Consider the following 20,925-nt stretch of genomic DNA (forward strand, 5'->3'; position numbering starts at 1 on the left):
TCCGTGCTTTGCTCTTCCACATCTAGCCCAACATTTTTTCCAAAACATAATTAAAATAGATTTTTTTTTTCCAGAGTTCCTGCTGTACATGAGTCCAGACACGCATGCCTGGTCAATGTTTAACCTGTTCACCGCTGTCAATATGTTAACAATTTGTAGTCAAGACTAAAGGGTGGCTATGTGTGAGCAAATATCTTCTAACAGCAGCAAGTAATATGATGTCTGACCATTACTGAACTGCTGTGTCACTCCAGTCACCATTTTATCGTCAGTGTGGGTGGCAGATGGATACATGACAAAAGATACTTTTTCCTTTTCACTAGAAAAATAACAATGGGCTTTTGGTCACTGAGAGTTTTGCTTGAATATCTCTCTGCAATTATGAGTGCTTCATACTTCAGTAGGTGTACGTTATCTCTCTGATTGCCACCCAAGCTACAAACAGCTATCTCTTCTCTGCATGAATTATAAGCCTCTTGCACATGGATGCCTTAAAACAACATATGTTTAGGCATTCAGGCTTTTTTCTTTACTGATCTCAATGCAGCCCATTGTTTTTAATGGGCTTGTACATACAGGAGCACAAACTTGCACTGTGTACAGATCTAAAAAATATTTTAAAACCTGCATTGCTGGACAGTATTTTATGTGCATACATGCAAAAATATGTGCATAAAACACATTCCAAGAAAAACTAAAAATATTTAGCATATTGTGCATCTAGGTGTAAAAACCCGCAAATATGCACATTTAACTTGCTTCTCATGCTTGCATTTTTTTGCAGGCATTTTCTGTCAGGAATCTAATATTCATGCATTAGTACCACGTGCAAGTACCCTTGCATTATTATTATATATATATGTACTGTGTATTACTGTACTGGCCACTAATGGTCAAGCAGTATGTAAGAAAAGTGTTTCAATCCATGTGTATTATAATGTAATTACAAAAGTCTCCGCAATAGAGAAATTACGGAGGTTTTACTTTCTGTCGTTTCCTCTTGATTTGATAAATCTGGATGTGAAATTAATCAGAGCGATGTGTAGGTGGCAGATATTTGTACAATGCTTCTGCTGGATTAGCTGCTTTTTAAAAGCTTTCCTGCAGCCCTGCATGTCACCCCCACCTGTCATGTACATTAAAACGAAGCAGGCCCTGTGTGTGCTCACAGCCCAGGTGCCTACGCTTAATGTGCCTGTAAATATGCTGCTTATTAAATTGCTGTTTAATACATGTATTTACATTCTGATAGGTTCATTTTTCTACATCCTGATTGCTGCTAAAAGTCCGTTTATCCCCTCTGTCAATGAGGAAATTACTGCAGAAGCTGGAATGTCTGTAGTACTATATTTTTACTAATCATATGTATTCATTTCTATGCGCCATATTATAATACATGAGTAGTCAGTCTCCTACAGAGCCATGCTTATTATAGTAATTCCTGTACAACTCTGTTTGGGGGGGTGTAATAATAGCCACAGCTGCCTGCACAGCCCAGGAAGACATAAGCGTGGGGAAATGGCTGTGCTTCTGGCTCTTCTTCAGTGGTGAATGAATCCACCCAAGATTTATGTGAACTGGAGCAAAGAAAACTAAAGCGCTTTCTGACAGCAAGCAATGAAATTCATGGTATTGTTTTTCCCTACTAAACTGCTGCTACAAAAATGCTAGCTAAAATTTGATTGGCACACCTGGGAACTTGCCGGATCTCTCCCGACAATGCTGGCTTTTCAGTCAAGTTAATGTTTTATCACCAGCTTTGTCATAGCTCTGGCCTATTTGTAAACACTGCTCGCTGTGTGACGATATGGGTAGGGGACAGTGTGATGCACCGGCGGCAGAGTATACACTGAGGCTGAGGTGAATGAAAAAAGTGTATCAAGAAAGTCCCACAATGCAAAATTAAGCCGACCGAAGCCCCTTACACACCATAGTAGAGGAACATTATCTTGCAATGATGTCAACAGCTTCTGCAGTGAGGCAATATGACCTAGTCGGCCCATACCCAAATGGGAGGCTCATCCAGAGGAAATAGTGTAGACCCTGCACTTTCCCTACTCCTCTGGAACCTCTTCCTGCTGCTTTGCCTGGTCCCTGCCAAAGGGGAACCTGTCCCTATACTAACCACTCACACAATGAGCTCCAATTCAGGGGGCCAGGCCCCCAAAAAGGTTCTGCCCTCACCCAAGATGGCTGCATAGGTCACGAGTGACACCAGCATCCAATCAGCTGTTTCTCTGGTGGTCACAGGAAATCATAGAGGAACCAAGTTCCTAATGTCCTTCCCCTTCTGCAATGCCCCTTTAGTCGAGCGTCACCTACAGAGGGGAACAGACAGCACGTGTCTACAAAGAGAAGGGAGGGGAGCTGTGCACAGGCACTGGCAGAGGCTGTCAGGAATTGTTTGCAAAGATTGCCTGCCGTGTGGAGAGGAAGGAGTGAAGGAGTGCTGTCTGCAAGTGTCAGTAGAGGCTGTTGAGACTTGTTTGTAAATATTGATAGGTGTGGAGAGCTAAAGCTGGGTACACAATATAATAAAATCGGTGAACGATTATCCTATTTTCCACGATGTTTCACAGCAAGTCGAACCCCTGAATGATACTAATTGTACGAAAATTCTCAAACCACAAGGGCTTTTTTTTTTATCTTATGTAGAAATGTTGTGGTATTGAATATTATTGTTTATGGTTTCTGATCATGCCCAGTCTTTCATATTAAATTTTTCTTGTACGAAAACAGTACACATTAAATGCAAATCATTAGTTCTGTTCACGTTCGAGAGAAAATTGTGGGGTTCCCAGTGCACTTGTAGTGCAAAGTGGATTTGCCTTTAGTAAATCAACCCCAGGGCAATGCACATTAAAATGCATGTTGAATGCACACTAATGCACAGGCATTTTTGATGTGTTGCAGTGAATTTTTATGTGCAGTGTAATCTGAAAAGACCTGGAGCCATTTTGGATTGTCCTGTTACTACTGAAGAAGTGTTGGGTGTCAGAGGGGAAACCAAGACTTTGTATTTCCACAGGTGCTGGAGAAAAACTGGAAGACATTAGGACCAGACCCACATGAGTGCAGATTGTGCCCTGAGCCCCTGGTTGTGGCAGTCAGAACCCCGCAGTCACTGGAGAGACTCTGGGGAACAGCAATGGAGGTACACTCAAACTATCTCTGATTTTTCCTGAGCAAGGATTTTAGTACTTTGGATGTAATTGCAATTTGGTAGACTTATTTAACAGTTTTAGCATAACCTTTATGCTATGTGGGGGCTTACAGTGGAGGTGCTCTCCTCCCACAGTTAATGATTTTATTATTACTGATGTGGCTACTAATATATGGTAACATTGAATTGGGAAAACTTGGAGGATGTGCTGCTGCCAAGATAGTCTCTGGCTGGAGCATCAACAAGTCTATAAAAAATGTCAAAGGGAAAGAGGTAATAGAATGCATCCAGTATTCTAGGACTGCATGAGCCCTAAGTGATAAGCCTCAAAAACATCAATGTTTATTTTACTAGAACTCATAGCTATGTGCAGGGGTCACAAGTGTATTTTGCTGGTATGGTGTCTTTTTTTACAATTGCCGTTTATTGCCAGTGTAACGCTATGGTTATGGACAAAATTATTATTCTGCTTTATGCCTGACCTGCATCAAAGTGATCATTGCATGTACTAGTAATGATAATGTAACATATAGGACCAGATTTCAGTTTACTGCAGCCAAGCTGAATTCTGATTCATTGCTGTAGATTGCTGCATTTTGCATTTTTCAAAATGTTCTTTGCCTTACTAAATGACAAAATTTGAGAGTAAGAAAAAAGAAATGGTCCTTTCCTGGCTTTAGGTATACTTATTAGTTCTCAAACATGGGCACAAATTAATGAAATCTCATCACTGCACACATATAGCAACTATGCTATGTTAATCAGATTTGTCAAGCTTTTTATTGTAATAAATGCACAGGCACCACAGCATTCTTACAAAAGCTCAGCAAGGAAGCTGAACCATCAGAACTTGTTATATATGAATAATCAGACAGTGTGGGCTAGTAAACATGTTGCTATTTCCTGAGAGAATGAGAGGTATGATTGTTCTCGGCTGACAATGAAATGACGGAGTCAGTTACATGCTACAATGTTCATGAATCATTTCGTTTCTGATATAGTAGTGATTCCACCATGCTGCTCTATAAGAATTTATTTACAAAATCAAAATCTATACATCATCAAGCATACAAGAACTAATGTTTAACATTAGATACAGCTTAGCAGCTCATCTTCTTAGATGACACCAGTTTGCCACAGATGAGCCATGGAGGAGGAATAAGACATCCTAGGTCTGATGTCAATGTTTATGATGGACCTTTTCCCAGTCAGTATTTACAAAGGTTCCAAACTGGTTGCTTATATGATGACACTGCCTGGTTCTCTTCCCCAAAGAAACCATGCTAACATGGAGCCTGTACACACTTCTGAGAGAGACAGCAGACAAGCAAGGTAATTATAGATGATATTGCCAGTACATATTGGCAAACAGAATGATAAGAGAGGCAAGAATGAAGGGAGGGATCCTCACCATGCCCTCTTTAATCCTGGCCTGTATCAGCTAAATAGACTGCTTAGGCTGTAATTTCACTAATAGATGGGTTTATTTCCTGCTATTTTTAGTGGATAATAAAAATATGTACCAAATCACTTCTCCTTTAAAAAAATTACGTAAATCCTCTAGTTTTTTTTCATTCTCATAGCCACATAGGGCCATACACCATAGAAAGGGAATATATTTCTTCACCCAGGTGTTTGCATACAGCCACAGCTGACAGATGCCATCCATTGACAAGCTGACAGGTGTCACATCTGTAAGCATGTAACTGAACATGAGCGGTTGCATGTGTACAAGGATGGATGAGTGGCCCAGAACACTGACAGTTTGTACTTATGATTGCAACCCCTGTGGTTTCTGGGCAGAGAAATACACTCCTTCTTGATGGTGTACAGCCCTTTGCAACTGTGTGAACAAGGCCTATATGTCTTAAAAGAAATGTATTGTACCTCTTCTTGAAGGTGAATGTAGCAAGAAAGCTGGATTTCTCATGAACTTCTCTAGAGAGTGTTGGAAGGGGTGGGAAGGTCTGAGCAGGGCTTTTACACAATTTTCCTAAGCTTCTGCAGACAGGGTAATGAACTCTCAATCTAATGGGCTGTGTACAGAGTTAGGCTGGCCATAGATTGTGCAAATTTCTTTCCTGCAGCCACGGCTTGCAGGAAAGAAATGTGCACAATTTCCCTATCAACACAGAGTTGACAGTGGGAATCCCTCCTGCTGAGATATTATCTTCTCCTGGTGATGAGGCCAGAGTGGGCAGAAAAGCCGACCCGGCCAGGAGAAGACAGTGATTATCGTTCGCGGCTATAGCAACCACTTGCGATAATCTGAAGTGAATCCAACAGGCTGGTTGTACTCAAGTTGATTTATCAGTCAACTAGGTACATTCTGCCTGCCCATTAATTGTTGGAATCTCGGCCAGTTCAACAGGATTTCAACCATTTATGGCGAGCCTTAGGCAAGGCTATTCATTGATAGGGCTATCAAAAGTGTTAGCATCTAAGCAGCTACAGCAGCATCAATGGTGACAACATTACAAATATTTCACTATAGAAGAAAGAATGTTGACATTCTATCAAAGGAAGAGGCCTATCCAACTGGCAAGATTAATGGGTACTTACAAAATGTTCTAGTGGGACTCACATCATCATATATGTAATTTTATAATTTGACCATAGCTCTACCTTAAACATTTAGAAAAAAAGGAAGCAATTGGCGGGACTTTATATGAGGCACACGGAAGTAGAAAAATAAATTTAGATAAAAAACGGGTTTTAATAAATTCAAGTAGTCATATATTTACATGTTATTGCACATAACCATACATTAATATTTTCAATTTCATCAAGATATACATTCCAACAAGGACTTAATGGTAAATATATGAGGAACTTGACATTCAATAATCACCAATTATATATGGATATGTGACACATTAACGTGTCACTTCAAGTTCCTCATATATTTACCATTAAGTCCTTGTTGGAATGTATATTTTGATGAAATTGAAAATATTAATGTATGGTTATGTGCAATAACATGTAAATATATGACTATTTGAATTTATTAAAACCCGTTTTTTATCTAAATGTATTTTTCTGCTTCCGTGTGCTTCATATAGAGTCCCGCCCATTGCTTCCTTTTTTTCTTTATATTGAACCCGGGATGGAGGAGGGGATCTGAACTACCTCATTTAAAGTCCCAAATATCTTTTCTACCTTAAACATATTTTCAGTGACACATTAGGGAAGTGATTTATAGCCAGATTCAATTACAAATAAAAGCTTCTACGTGCCAAAAGTTTTTCAACTTGTGTAAATTCTGTAATTTATCACCAACTGTACTCCTTTCTCTAAAGAATAGGGAAAAATCATTTATTTAAAACTGTGTATAATTTGCTTAGCAACCAGGCCAGACATAAATATCATAAGGGTGGCTCTGGAAAAAGGTTAAATTGAGGACTGCAGATTTGTGTCTATCATTCTGCCAGTCTCTATAGCAACCTTAGTCATATAAGTTGTTGTTGAGCCCTGAATTCAGCCTTTCTACACAAATAAGTAATGAAGAGAAGAACATCTACCTTGGGCATACAGGAGTTGACATCCAGCCCAGTGGGCCTAGGAGTGCTTTCATCCTCTGTGCCCAAGATGGTCCCACAAAGGACCAGGACACTATTCAATCACATCTTCTGGTACTGCTAGTCAAAGCTGGATTTGATTTCGATCCTGCACACAGGAGATACCTTATGTGCTGAGTAACCCCGGGCTTTTTCCTTTCTCTCCACTGACAATGAAAAGATAAGCCACCACATTTCAAAGCAGCAGATGCTACTGATTATCAAGCCTTTGTTACAACTAGTAAAACGAGCCAAGTTATAGCTTTGTTGATTGCTTTTGAACCTCCTGTTTACATTTTAGTACAAAGTGGAGATAAATATATTTCCTTCCACAGATTCCAGACTAGATAATGAAAGCAAGAGTTTATATTTGGAAAAGAAGCAAACATTTTCCACGCCTGAATCCCTTCTCTGAAAGTGTGTATGGAGAAGCAATCTTACAAAATAATTTTTCATTTATGTGAACATTAAAGTATGGGTATAGCCAAACCTTTTTTAAGTTTTGGATAGAAATGGTTAAAACACCAGTCAATATATTTTTTTACTGTGTTCCATTAAGCAGGCTCTTCTTCACTTCCTGTCCCAGAAATGCAAGAAATGCAAAAAGTAAAAAGAAATCTCTACAAAGTGAAGAAAACTCTCTCCTCATACATTTGTTACTGGCACTGGAGACCCCATGGGAAGATTTACCCTCACTTCTCCTTCTAGTGACAACTAGTATTTTGGATTTCTCGTAATTGTTGTCTCTGTGACAATGCTCATTGGGACAAATACAGATGGTGAAACTCACCAGCAGAAACACAGATAGTAATACACAAATTAGGTTCTAATCCTTTTTTACTTTTAGCTAAAACAAAAAAAAAGTTTGGCTATACATACCCTTTAAAGGTAAAGTATCATTATATACTAAAAGGAGCCATAGTTCAATTTCTCAGTATTATGTAAAGCACCCCATATGTGGGCAAATTGGGCCACCAAAGACTTCCTTATCATTGCTTTGGGTTGCTTGATATAAAACAGGTCTGGTATGGTTGGTTCAGACAGGTGGCAAATATCCAAACTCCAGGTTCCTTTCATTGCTGGTCATATGTCTGAAATCCTAGGCATTTAATCACATACCTTCTGCCGAAGAAAATGATCATCCAATACAAACTCTGAACATCCCCTTCCTCTCAAGAAGAAAGTAGAAGATAAAGCTAAATAATAAACAAACATTTAAATGCCCCTGCCCCTTTTCTTCCAATGGTTCTTAAAGCAGAGGTCCACCCTAAAGTGGACCTTCCGCTCATCGGAACCCTCCCCCCTCCGGCGCCACAATTGGCACCTTTCAGGGGGAGGGGGGTGCAGATACCTGTACAGTACAGGTATCTGCACCCACTTCCGGGATAGCTCTCTGCGGAAAGGGGCGTACATTACGCCCCTTTCCGCAAGTGCCCCGCTGCCTGCTGGGAAACACACAGATCCCAGAGGCAGCGGGGACCGTCCTTATTGCGCAGCGCAACTCGCGCATGCGCAGTAGGGAACCGGGAAATGAAGCCGAAAGGCTCCATTTCCTGATTCCCATACCCAAGATGGCGGCGGCAGGACCCGAGAGACGATCTAGAGATCGGCTTCGGGTGCCGACATCGCGGGCACGCTGGACAGGTAAGTGTCACTATTTTAAAAGTCAGCAGCTGCAGTATTTGTAGCTGCTGGCTTTTAAAAAAAAAAAACGCGGAGTCCCGGCAGACTCCCGCTTTAATATATTGTATAACAAATACATTTTTTAGGGTTTTAGATTATTATTTGAGCCATGTGGTCAAGTGACCGCATGGCTCAAATCTCTAACTATGTTTGATGCGGCTGGTGTGACTGGCAGGAGGGAACTCATTCCTTCACAGACAACCGTTAGAGCAGTGGACGTAGGTGGCTGAGCCATAGAGCCATTGGTCTATGGAATTCATCCCCAATGTCGACCCTCTATATTACACAAAGGAGCCAGGGCTTGGAAGTCCCGTAACTGCATTAAAAAATACTTTATATTGCATTTAAATATTGGTTGAGTTTGCTTTTTTTGCTGTGCTTTTTAATTTACTTTAAGAGCCTAGGCTTTTCAGACATGTAGCAAGCACTCAAGGGAACCTAGATGATTATTATTATTAATCCAGTTAGGTAATATCCTAAACATAGCTTTGTGTGATATCTTGGTGAATGTCCATTTCAATTCAGATATTTAGTTAAATTAGATCCATATAACTAGAACGGAATTTGAATAATCTCAAAGAGGTAACTTTTAAGGTGTCTTTCCTATGACCAAAAATCTTAATGGTAACTACTATCCTAATATTGCATATAACTAATGTATAGTTCATATACAATAGCTGAATCATAATTTATTTGGTTATACACATAAGACACAAGGGATAGTCTTAATCTACACTACAGTTTGTTGCTCTAGATCATGCCTTTACCACATATCCAGGCTACATCTGTTATCAAATATATTCTTAGGTATTAGTCTGTATCAAAAAAGAACATGATACAAAAATAATTTATTTGTTTTTTAATTATAAAAATCAAAAAAAATTGTGGTCAGAAAGAATGGCATACATTCGGTAAGACCTGCTTATGATGTAATTATGATGCAGCATAACCAGTGAGTTTGGCAAACTTTATGGAAGGGCTCAATGAAAGATTAGGTTTACTTACGTGCCTAGTGTGTCTTACAAGAAAGCCCTGGCAGGGGATTTTATTAGAACAAAGTATAGACATCAATGAACACAAGCAGTAGAAACATGAACCAACAGCATTCCAATTAAATACTGGACGTTTAAAGAAAAGGGACAGCAAATGTGGCATTAAGGTGCACAAACAGATATTTTACAAACTTGTAAATATGATTTTACATCTTTGTATAAGAAAAGCATGCAATTAAAACTCACAAATAGTGAGACAAAACCAAATACATTAAACTATTTTGCTATGTTTTGCTATGAATTAAAACAATAAAAATAAAAGGCATTTCATAGCACATTCATTTTTTTAGTTCTGAGTGTGAGGGGCTTTTCAGTACCAAAAATGTATCCCCAAGGTGCCAATTAACAATCCAAGTTTCCCCAAAACGTAATCCTTCCCCCACCTGATCACCTAATTTAGCCTAAGTGCTATCTGTGTCCCTATTAAGGAGAGCTCCCCTCACGAGAGGGGGTTTCATGTATAGATATATATATATATATATATATATATATATATATACACAGGATATCACAAAAGTGAGTACACTCCTAACATTTTTGTAAATATTTTATTATATCTCTTCATGTGACAACACTGAAGAAATGACATGTTGCTACAATGTAAAGTAGTGTACAGCTTGTTTAACAGTTTAAATTTGCTGTCCCCTCAAAATAACTCAACACACAGCCATTAATGTCTAAACCGTAGGCAACAAACGTGAGTACACCCCTAAGAAAAATGTCCAAATTGGGACATTAGCCATTTTCCTTTCTCTGTGTTATGTGACTCGTCAGTGTTTTTCAGGTGTGAATGGGGAACAGGTGTGTTAAATTTTGTGGTATCCCTCTCACTCCCTCATACTGGTCATTGGAAGTTCAACATGGCACCTCATGGCAAAGAACTCTGAGGATCTGAAAAAAAAATTGTTGCTCTGAATAAAGATGGCCTAGGCTATAAGAAGGTTGCCAAGGCCCTGAGTTGCAGCATGGTGACCATACAGCAGTTTAACAGGACAGGTTCCACTCAGAACAGGCCCTTGCCATGGTCAAGCAAAGAAGTTGAGTGCATGTGCTCAGCATCATATCCAGAGGTTGTCTTTGGCAAATAGACATATGAGTGCTGCCAGCATTGCTGCAGAGGTTAAAGGGGTGGGGGGTCAGCCTGTCAGTGCTCAGACCATATGCCGCACACTGCATCAAATTGGTCTGCACGACTGTCATCCCGGAAGGAAGCCTCTTCTTAAGATGATGCACAAGAAAGCCTGCAAACAGTTTGCTGAAGACAAGCAGACTAAGGACATGGATTACTGGAACCATGTTCCATGGTCTGATGAGACCAAGATACACTTATTTGGTTCAGATGGTGGCAACCAAGTGAGGAGTACAGAGACGAGTGTGTCTTGCCTACAGTCAAGCATGGTGGTGGAAGTGTCATGGTCTGGGGTTGCATGAGTGCTGCCGGCACTGGGGGGCTACAGTTCATTGACCAAACCATGAATGCCAATGTCATGGTTATGCAATAGAGTTCGTCTGCTTACCTGTCTCCATGTGTTCATTTCTAGAGACCAGCTGACCCTCACCTGACTGCTTTTATAATCCATCCTCTGGCATGGCTCCACCCTAGTTCCTATCAGAGAGCTCTATATTAACCTGTGCACTGCAGGCCAGCCCTGCTGATCAACCTTTGTGTGTTAGCTTCCTGTTTCCTGCCGTGTGCTCTGCTACTGTTTTCCGCTACCGACTTTGGCGTGTCTTGACTATCCATGTTTGCCTGTGATCCTGACCTTTTGGCGTGCACCCGACTATTCTTGTCTGCTTGTGGCCCCGACCTTGGCTTTGTCCCTCACCATCCCTATTCTCCTGTTGCCTACTGTGGGTGTGAGCTGGGGGACCCTGGGGGTCGCGACCTGGAGCCAGTTGCAGCCAAGTCCATCCTCACCACTAGAGGCGCTGGTGAACACCTGCTGGCTCTTAGACTCCGCGCCCCAGGGAATCTTACGCTCTAACCCCAGTGGGATCTGTCCCCCGTCTGCAGCAATCAGCCGTCCCCCATCTGCAGCAGTCAGCCGTAGGGTCCACAACCTTGCGGTGCACTCCTGATACCTACGGTGTGCACCTGTCACCTCGCCTCAAGGTGACCTGACAGCCAACATGTACTGGGACATACTGAAGCAGAGCACAATCCCCTGCCTTCAGAGACCATGCCACAGGCAGTATTCCAACATGATAAAGACCCCAAACACACCTCCAAGACGACAACTGCCTTGCTAAAAAAAGCTGGGGCTAAAGGTGATGGACTGGCCAAGCATGTCTCCAGGCCTAAACCCTATTGAGCATCTGTGAGGCATCCTCAAACGGAAAGTGGAGGAGCGCAGGGGCTTTAACATCCACCAGCTTGGTGGTGTCATCATGGAGGAGTGGAAGAGGACTCCAGCGGCAAACTGTAAAGCTCTGGTGAACTCCATGCCCACGAGGGTTAAGGCAGTGCTGGATAATAATGGTGGCCACACAAAATATTGACGCTTTGGGCCCAATTTGGACATTTTCACTTAGGGGTGTACTCACTTGTGTTGTCAGCAGTTTAGACATTAATGGGTGTGTGTTGAGCAAAAGTATTCACCTTCTTAGCATTTTTTGTGTTTTGTTGCCTCACAACCTGGAATTAACATGGATTGTTGGAGGATTTGTATCATTTAATTTACAGAACATGTCCACAACTTTCCACAACTTTGAAGATGTTTTTTTTTATTGTAAAGAAAACAACAAATAGGACAAAATAACAGAAAAAGTCAATGTGCATAACTATTCACCCCACTAGTCAATACTCTGTAGAGCCACCTTTTGTGACCATCACAGCTCCAAGTTGGGGTTATTGTCCTGCTGGAAGGTGAACCTCCATCCTAGCCTCAAATCACACACAGAGTGGTACTGGTTTTGCTCAAGAACATCCCTGTATTTAGCACCATCCATCTTTCTCTCAACTCTGACCCGTTTCCCAGTCCGACTGCTGAAAAACATCCCCACAGCATGATGCTGCCACCACCATGCTTCACTGGGTGTTCTTTGGGTGATGTGAAGGGTTTGGGTTTGCGCCAGACATTTCTTTGATGGCCAAAAAGTTCAATTTTAGTCTCTTCAGACCAGAGCACCTTCCTCCATACATTTTGGGAGTCTCCCACATACCTTTCCGCAAACTCAAAACGTGCCATTTTATTTTTTGCTGAAAGTAATGACTTTCTTCTGGCCACTCTGCAATAAAGCCCAACTCTATGAAGCGTATGGCTTATTGTCGTCCTATGTACAGATACTGCAGTCTCTGCTGTGGAACTCTGCAGCTTCTCCGGGGTTACCTTAGGTCTCTGTGCTGCATTTCTGATAAATGTCCTCCTTGCCTGGTCTGTGAATTTTGGTGAGTGGCCGTCTCTTGGCAGGTTTGCTGCTGTGCCATGTTCTTTCCATTTGCTTATGATAGATTTGATGGTGCTCCTAGGGATCATATTTTTTTATAGCCTAACCCTGACTTGTACTTCTCAACAACATTGTCCCTTGCTTGTTTGGAGAGTTCCTTGGTCTTCATGGCAGTGTTTGCTTAGGTGTTGCAGTGTCTGGGGCCTTTCAAAAAGGTGTGTATATGTAATGACAGATCATGTGACACAAAGATTGCACACAGGTAGACATCATTTCCCTAATTATGTGACTTCTGAACTTCATAACAAAGGGGGTGAATACATACGCACATGCCAATTATCAGTTTTTTATTTCTGAAAAATTGTTTTATGTATATATTTTTCTAATTTTACTTCACTAACTTAGACTATTGTGTTCTGATCCATCACATATAATTAAGATTAAAAAAACATTGAACTAAAGACTGTAATGTAACAAAATAGGCAAAAAGCCAAGGGGGTAAATACTTTTGCAAGGCACTGTATTTTGAGGGGACAGCAAATTTACACTGTTATACAAGTTGTAGACTTACTACTTTACATTGTAGCAAAGTGTCATTTCTTCAGTGTTGTCACATGAAAAGATATACAAAATTATTAACAAAAATGTGAGGGGTGTACTCATTTTATACTATATATATATATATATATATATATATATATAAATAAAATAAAATATACAGAAAATATTTAATAACCACTCTTAAACAAATATAACTGAATATGACCAGTTATAAATATAACTAAATATATTCTCATCTAGATACAATGCAAAAATATACATTTTCATAACTAAGAACATGGCAGACATTTTGGCCTACTCAATAGAACAGCAAAAAGTATTCACATTGTGCAAAATACAGTAGACATTCAAAAAAACTATTAAAATTATAACTATTCACTTTATTAAAGTAGGAACAATGAGAGATAATGTTTAAATATATTACTGCAAGTTACTACACTTTGCACATTTTTTTTTATCAAACAAAACTATAAAACTGGAAAACCTGGGATCTTGTAAGTGGTGTTTTTAATGCTTTTAGGTCAACTAAGTATTTAAAAAGCCATCTTTCCTATTTAGTAATGAAAAAAAGCATATCCGACAATTAAAATCCTCAAAGCATTTAACGTTTATAAATGATAGTTTATAAAGCAATTCATTCAGGGATTTTGAAAGCTGAATTATTTTTTTATATATTCTTTATTTTTCTTTTTAACCAATTCATACATATCCATTTGTACATTTATAAAAGGGAAACGTTAATACAATTTATCAAAAAGTCTACTCACCTCCCGCTTCTTGCAAAATACAACCCTTTCTGTACCTTCTTCACCCCCCCCCCCCCCCCCCGGGGCAAAAAAACAAAAAAAAAACAAAAAAAACAAAGCTGAATTATATATTCCTACATAGTAACCAAACCAATGAATAATCATATTTAGTAGTAAAATGATACTTACTCAACATACTTGCTCCATGGTCCAAGATCAGACATAGCCATGAACACGCAGTTTGTGAGAATAGTGCACATTATAAACATACTGAACAACGTGAGAACTATTGGTTAAGGAAATTAATTTGCTTAAATGAAATAGTTACAACAAACATTAAATGCACCATTGAATGCTGTCTTTGAAAAGGCAGATGAAAAAAACACACAGTGCTAAAAATCATGAAAATATACTTTCTGAAAGTGCACCGCTAGTTATGCATCAACAATTTGCAGGTAAGTTTTAACCAATTCCCTTTATTTTCCCTATATTTTCTTTATTTTAGAAATGTGATGGTGACTTCATATCAACTAGTTGACTCCACCTCCTGTATGGTAAATTCCATCCTTGTGTATATGCTTGCCACCATAGTAGCTCAAGGACCATTCGGCCTGCAAGGATGCACACAGGACAATTTGTACTGTAAATATTACACTTTTCAAAATACACAAAGTCCCCCATTGACACTCAAGCGTTTTGTTGCTTGAAGCTCAAAGCTCCAAAATGCTCAACAAGCAAAATCTCATGCTTTTAAATTGCACCTGTTCACATTTGAGTTCAGGCACCTGAAGCACAATGTCTAAAGCTCCAAAAGGTACATGAAGAAGAATGAAGTGTTTTTAGCCCCATTTACTTCAATGGGAGTGTGCTTCTGCCCCAAAGGAGCTCCTGCATGGCTCGTGTATGTTCTTGCCTGTCTTTGTTAGATACATTTCTGACATGCAGCAATATACAATAACATAAAAATGAAAAAACAACCAAACACACAAACAAACACAAAAATATATTTTATCATTAAACACATTTAATACATTATTGTTATGTGACTAAACAATGCAACAGTCTTTTAAGATCTGCTTGAGAGGTGCATTCTGACTGATATAAGTCTATTGTAGGTCTATAGAGGTAAGCATCCCCAGTTTACCTCTCCTAGTATACATACATCCCATCACATACATCATGCATCGTACATTTTGGTCACAGGATGAGAAGCTTCAAGTGTGCTAATGTGTGTTTAGGCAACCTGTTAAACACACAAAAAAAGGCTTATACGTAAGCACCAGGATTTACATGTAGAAAAAAGGTGCTGATCCCTCTGAACAAAGTTGGCGCTGACCTTCTGGATAGAATAGAAAAGCTGATTATTGCATGGTTAGGAGGAGTAGTGGGATCTCCTCTCCAGACATCAAATCAACCTCCCTACCCCCACTAAAGCTAAACAACCCAAATACTTACCTAAATCCTTGGTCACATGACACATCAGGTCCTAAGTCGTCAATCTTCTTAAAGTATCTGAACATCACAAACACCGAAAACACCATTTAACTTTTTTTTAATATTCAAAGCATACCCCCCCCCCCCCCCCACAGCATTTCTAACCATCTTTATTAAGGTCAGAAGACTCATGTAGCACGTTTTTCGCGGAATCCATCTGCCCTTAGCTCAGTTATGCAGGCAAGAGGGGGTGCTTAGCTGAGAAAGCCCCTTTTCCAGATGAAAGAAAAAAAATACACATGAAGACTTCTGAGATGTATCATGCCATTTTGGCCTAGGCCAGCAAAAAATGTTTTAGGGGTTTATTTAACTGGGAAAAGGAAGGAAGGGAGAGAGTTAGGGATGAATAGATGGAAATGGGGGGAGTCTGTTTATGACCAGAGATAGGTTTTAGCCCTAAGAAATTTATAAGGCTCATCCTTTTCTTGAAATAAAAAGCAGCTCCTCATGGGAAATGACTTATTAAAACATAGAGCCTATATTATGTTTTCCCTAATGGATCTGGAAGTGTAGGGCACGGCTCCATACATCTGCTAGACCCGGGTTTTATTGTGTATAATATTCTTTATCTTTCATAAATAAGAATAGTGCAGTCTATAGCCATACATAAAAGATCTACAGGCATGTAGAGCTATTAAAGATGTAACTGCCATCAATCATCCCTTAAAATGATTAAATATATATCTGTCATTAGTGCTGATTGATCTTAAGAGGTTTCTAACTACTTGTACTTCTTTCCCTCTCTTGATTTTATTTAAAATTATTTTATTTTCCAGGAATTTAACTTTTTAGCTGCAAATGATTTTTTCAGTTCTGTAAACAGTATGCAAGCTTAGATCAGAGGTCAAGCTGGCTATAGTTGTAATATAACAAATTCTTAACATGTAATTAGCGTTATAGGAGGGCTTGCATTATAATACTCATTGAGCTACTATTGGGAGCAAGGGAGGCTCTGACATAGTTGAGTAGTGGTAGAGTTTAGGATCACAAAGTCTCTTAGTAGACTTAAAGAAGACTTGCAACCTTTTTTCATTTGAGAATATAATAAAACAAAATTACAGGCAGATAAACAAAGCTATTATTTAATCTAATTATAGACTTGTTAAAGCAGAAGTCAACTGTATCTGAGCGCCACAAAATGAAAGTGCTATTGAATTAATTTTTAATATTCAAATCAAAACCAAAATCATCCATCCATGTTTCTCCCCCTAGCATTTCTACCCGAGTAAGAGCAGATGATTCATGTATCATTTACTTCCTGGAATCTATCTGCCCTTAGCTCAGGCATGCAGACAGGATGGTGTGCTTTGCTAAGAAAGCCCCTCCTCTTCTCCAGATGCCAGAAACCAGCAAGCAAATAAAGAAAACGTTTAAAAATAAGGTTTGAAACAAGTAAATATACCTTCCTATCTATTTACTAAAGCTAGCTGCATACAGATTCAAAATACTGTAGTTAATGTTGAGAGAGTTTAGTTCTGCCTAAAAGAAACTTAGCATTTCTTTTTACCAAAATGAACATAAGTACCTGAGTGTGATTTCATATTAGTGTCCAGTAATCCCCTGTACAACAGGATAGACAGAGAAAGAGCAAGGCAACATTGAAAGCCAATCAGGCTCTATTGCATTGTGTACAGTGCTGTTTAAATAATACTGAGAGCTTCCTTAGAGGTGGAGAGCGTAGAGTGACCATCTGTGTCCTGCTGCTTCATCATGATATTTTTGGTAAAGGGTTAAAGTGTATCTAAACTTCCAAACAAAAACGTAACACATTTCAGCTTGTGTGTGTGCGTATATACACTCACTGGCCACTTTATTAGGTACACCTGTTTAATTGCAACACAAATTGCTAACCAGTCAATCACATGGCAGCAACTCAATGTATTTAGGCATTTAGATGTGGTGAAGATGACTTGCTGAAGTTTAAAGTGAGCATCAGAATGGGGAGAAAAAGCGGATTTAAGTGACTTTGAATGTGGCATGGTTGTTGGTGCCAGACAGGCTGATCTGCGTATTTCAAAAACTGCTGATCTACTGGGATTTTTCACGCACAACTATCTCAAGGGTATACAGACAATGGTCTGAAAAATTTTAACTATCCAGTGAGCCGCAGTTGTGTGGACGAAAAATGTATGGTTGATGTCAGAGGTCATAGGAGAATGGGCAGAGATTTGAGAGTGAGTTGATAAAAAGACAGTAGTAACTCAAATAATCACGTGTTACAACAAAGGTATGCAGAATACTATCTCTGATTGCACAACACATCGAACCTTGAAACAGATCGGCTACAGCAGCAGAAGATCACACTGGGTGCCCATCCTGTCAACTAAGAACAGGAAACTGAGATCACACTTTGCAGCTTCAGGACCTGGATGACTTACTATAATTGATGGAACCGTGAATTCTGAGCACTATCAGAAAATTCTAAAGGAGAATTTTTGGCCATCAGTTCGTGCACTTGGGTTATACAGCAGGACAATGATCCGAAACACAACAGCAGGTCCACCTCCAAATGGTTGAAACAAAGCAAAATGTAGGTTTTGGAGTGGCCTAGTGAAAGCCCAGGCTTAAATCCAATTGAGATACTGTATCATGACCTTACACAGGCCATTCATGCTGGAAAACACTCCAATGTGGCTGAATTAAAACAATTCTGCAAAGAAGAGTGGGCCAAAATTGCTCAGCAGCAATGTGAAAGACTCATTGCCAGTTATCGCAAACACTGGATTGCAGTTGTTGCCGCCAAGGGTGGCACAACCAGTTTTTAGTTTTAGGGGGCAATTACTTTTCCACATAAGGCCAGGCAGGTTTGGACAGCTTTTTTGCCTTAATAAATTAAACCATCATTTAAAAACTGCATTTTGTATTTACTCTTTGTGTAATAATACATTTTGTTTGATGATCTGAGTCATTGTGTGACAAATATGCAAAAAAATTAAGAAAACATATATATACTGTATATGTACTGTATATATACTGTACATACAATGTATATATGTGTGTGTTTACCTGTATATACTATATATACACACACATTAAAAATAACAATAATAATTTTTTTTTTTTACAAGTGCTCACATATACTCTGTTCTCAGTTGCATACGATATTTAGATAGCTAGGGTAGAGGCTGTGGGGGGGGGGGGTGTCAGCAGGAGGTAGAGAAACAGTATCACACTGATCTTCCCAGTGAAGAATTGTAAGAGGGGTGGGGGGTGTCAGGAGAAGTCTAAACAATTAAGTACTGGCAGGCTGTACTTCAGTAGAAACCAAAGCAGAAAACTGACCACACTGGGATGGATATGCTTCTGTGCCTTGGCATAGGCATAGTCAGTTTGAAATAGGAAAGGATGGGTACTGGCAGTATCACCGGGTATTTCACACAGCTAAGTGTGCATTCATTAGAAGACTGCGAGCAGGCAGGTAAGTGTTTTATTATTTGCAAAATGAATTGCAATAAAGAGCTGCCGGCTCAGTTTTTAATAAGTACCTTTAGTTTGGTTTTAAGGTAGTACTAAACATTCAATGTTTTTTTTTTTTTGTTCTAGTAACACACTCAAACATGCTCCAGTCCTTTTTTTCTTATAATTTGTGTATAACCACTTACATTTTTGACTGCTCATTGCACCTGACTCCAGGTGCTTCGAACTTCCTAGTAGGTGTTGCCTTATGAGTTTATGTGAAATCTCCATTAATAGCTGTAAAATATTGTAATTATGAATATATTTCAGTTAGCTTTGTATCTATGTAACATAGCTTCCCAGAAGTCTATGTTAGACAGACAAGTCAGAGCCTAGGCTTGTGTATCTAAACAATGGGACCCAACCCTCTTTGTTCTACACATATTCACGTCAAAGGATCCCATGTTTAGATATGCAATGAGGGTGGTCAGCCCGTCATCAATACTTAACTTTCCGGAAGGTCATGTACCTATGAGTTAAGTCTCCTACTCATAATAGTCAGTACCAAAGATTTGGATTAATGGGGGCTGATTTATGCAAAGTATTGGGATTGGAGATGTTGCCAATCCTGAACCAGGAATAGGGAAGCCCACCAATCAGAGCCACACCATGCCAACTAATGAGGCATCAGATGCCTGTAATGATATACATAGACTAGATGGGAGGGAAACGCACACTCCCTGGAAGAGCAGTCACCTGAATTGAACCTTTGTGGGTCATAGCCTGGTAACTATTGGAACTAAATATGTTTATCTTATGTCTTTTCTGTCCTACTGTTTGTAGATTAATGTTTTAAGGAATATATTCTGTATTCCTTCATGTAATCCATGACTTTTACCCTTTTCCTGTACAATTAGATAGATTGCTGTGTATTAATTAAGGCCTACTTTACTATATACAATACATTTGTGTTATTGTGTTACAGCTTTCACTCATGGTCAAAGAACTCTCATTTAACCCAAATCATATCTGAGAGATATTAAATGTCAAATATAGTAAACGGGTAACATAGGGAAACATGCGCTCTGTGTAATAAACTGCACTAGTTCTAAAGAGACACTACAGACTCCAGCTGGGGTCAATAAACTGAGCAGGGAGAGGGAGTGGCTTACCCCATGTATTTCGGTGAACGCACACATCGTCAGGAGATTAGACTTTGGAGCCAGAAGGGAGTTAACATGAAAAAGTGGCCCCATGGGGCCCTGTAAAGGGGTGGAGCCCCCTAAGAAAAGGAACATGGGAATTGGGGATGTTGGTAGAGGAAAAGCAAAGCAACTACCATGTACTGAGGGCTGCAGCACTAAATGATGTTTAATTTGTGGGGTTTAATAACACCTAATGGCTATTATTGCCACCCCTCGATCCACTGTGGATCAGTTTTCAGAGGGTGTCTGGCAGGCAGTTAGGAGTCAGTTTCGCCTCATCCCTGCCAGTTTTAACTCTTAAAATGCCAACCCACCACACTGCAATGTATGCAGTTGCAGGGTGGTTGCAGCACAGCCACACCCGCAAGAATGAGTCGCATTCGGCAGTGGTGCAGACCACTAAATGCAACACTGTTTAATTTTTGCTTTGCAACCATGGCATGAGTAAAGCCTTGAGCAGCTGCTGTTTAGGTGGGTGGTCTGGGCTTGGTGAAACCACAGCTCAACCCCTGCTTTTACAGCCCCCTGTTTGAACGAGCCCTAACTGCTGTATCTCAGAACCATTTAGAATGCACTGCCTACAATGAGTTAGTGCATTTTTATTTACTAAAGGAAAATCCACTTTGCACTACAAGTGAACTGCAACTGCACTGGGAAGTGCAGTTAATGTAGATCTGAGGG

General features: G+C 39.7%; 1 protein-coding gene across 14 annotated transcripts in view; it reads right to left on the minus strand.

Annotated features, from left to right (window-relative positions):
* Positions 1 to 20,925, minus strand: part of LOC143996244 (sodium channel protein type 5 subunit alpha-like) — a 553,882-nt gene that overhangs the window by 339,037 nt on the left and 193,920 nt on the right. For all 14 annotated transcript variants that reach the window (XM_077491204.1, XM_077491202.1, XM_077491195.1 and 11 more), the window contains exon 4: positions 14,339 to 14,428. In XM_077491204.1, the coding sequence (XP_077347330.1) occupies positions 14,339 to 14,428 (90 nt within the window). The remainder of the gene's footprint in view (positions 1 to 14,338; positions 14,429 to 20,925) is intronic.

Source organism: Lithobates pipiens, unplaced genomic scaffold (genome assembly GCF_037356315.1).
Source record: "Lithobates pipiens isolate NorthernLeopardFrog02 unplaced genomic scaffold, aLitPip1_a1.2 Scaffold_19, whole genome shotgun sequence".
Lineage (NCBI taxonomy): Eukaryota > Metazoa > Chordata > Amphibia > Anura > Ranidae > Lithobates > Lithobates pipiens.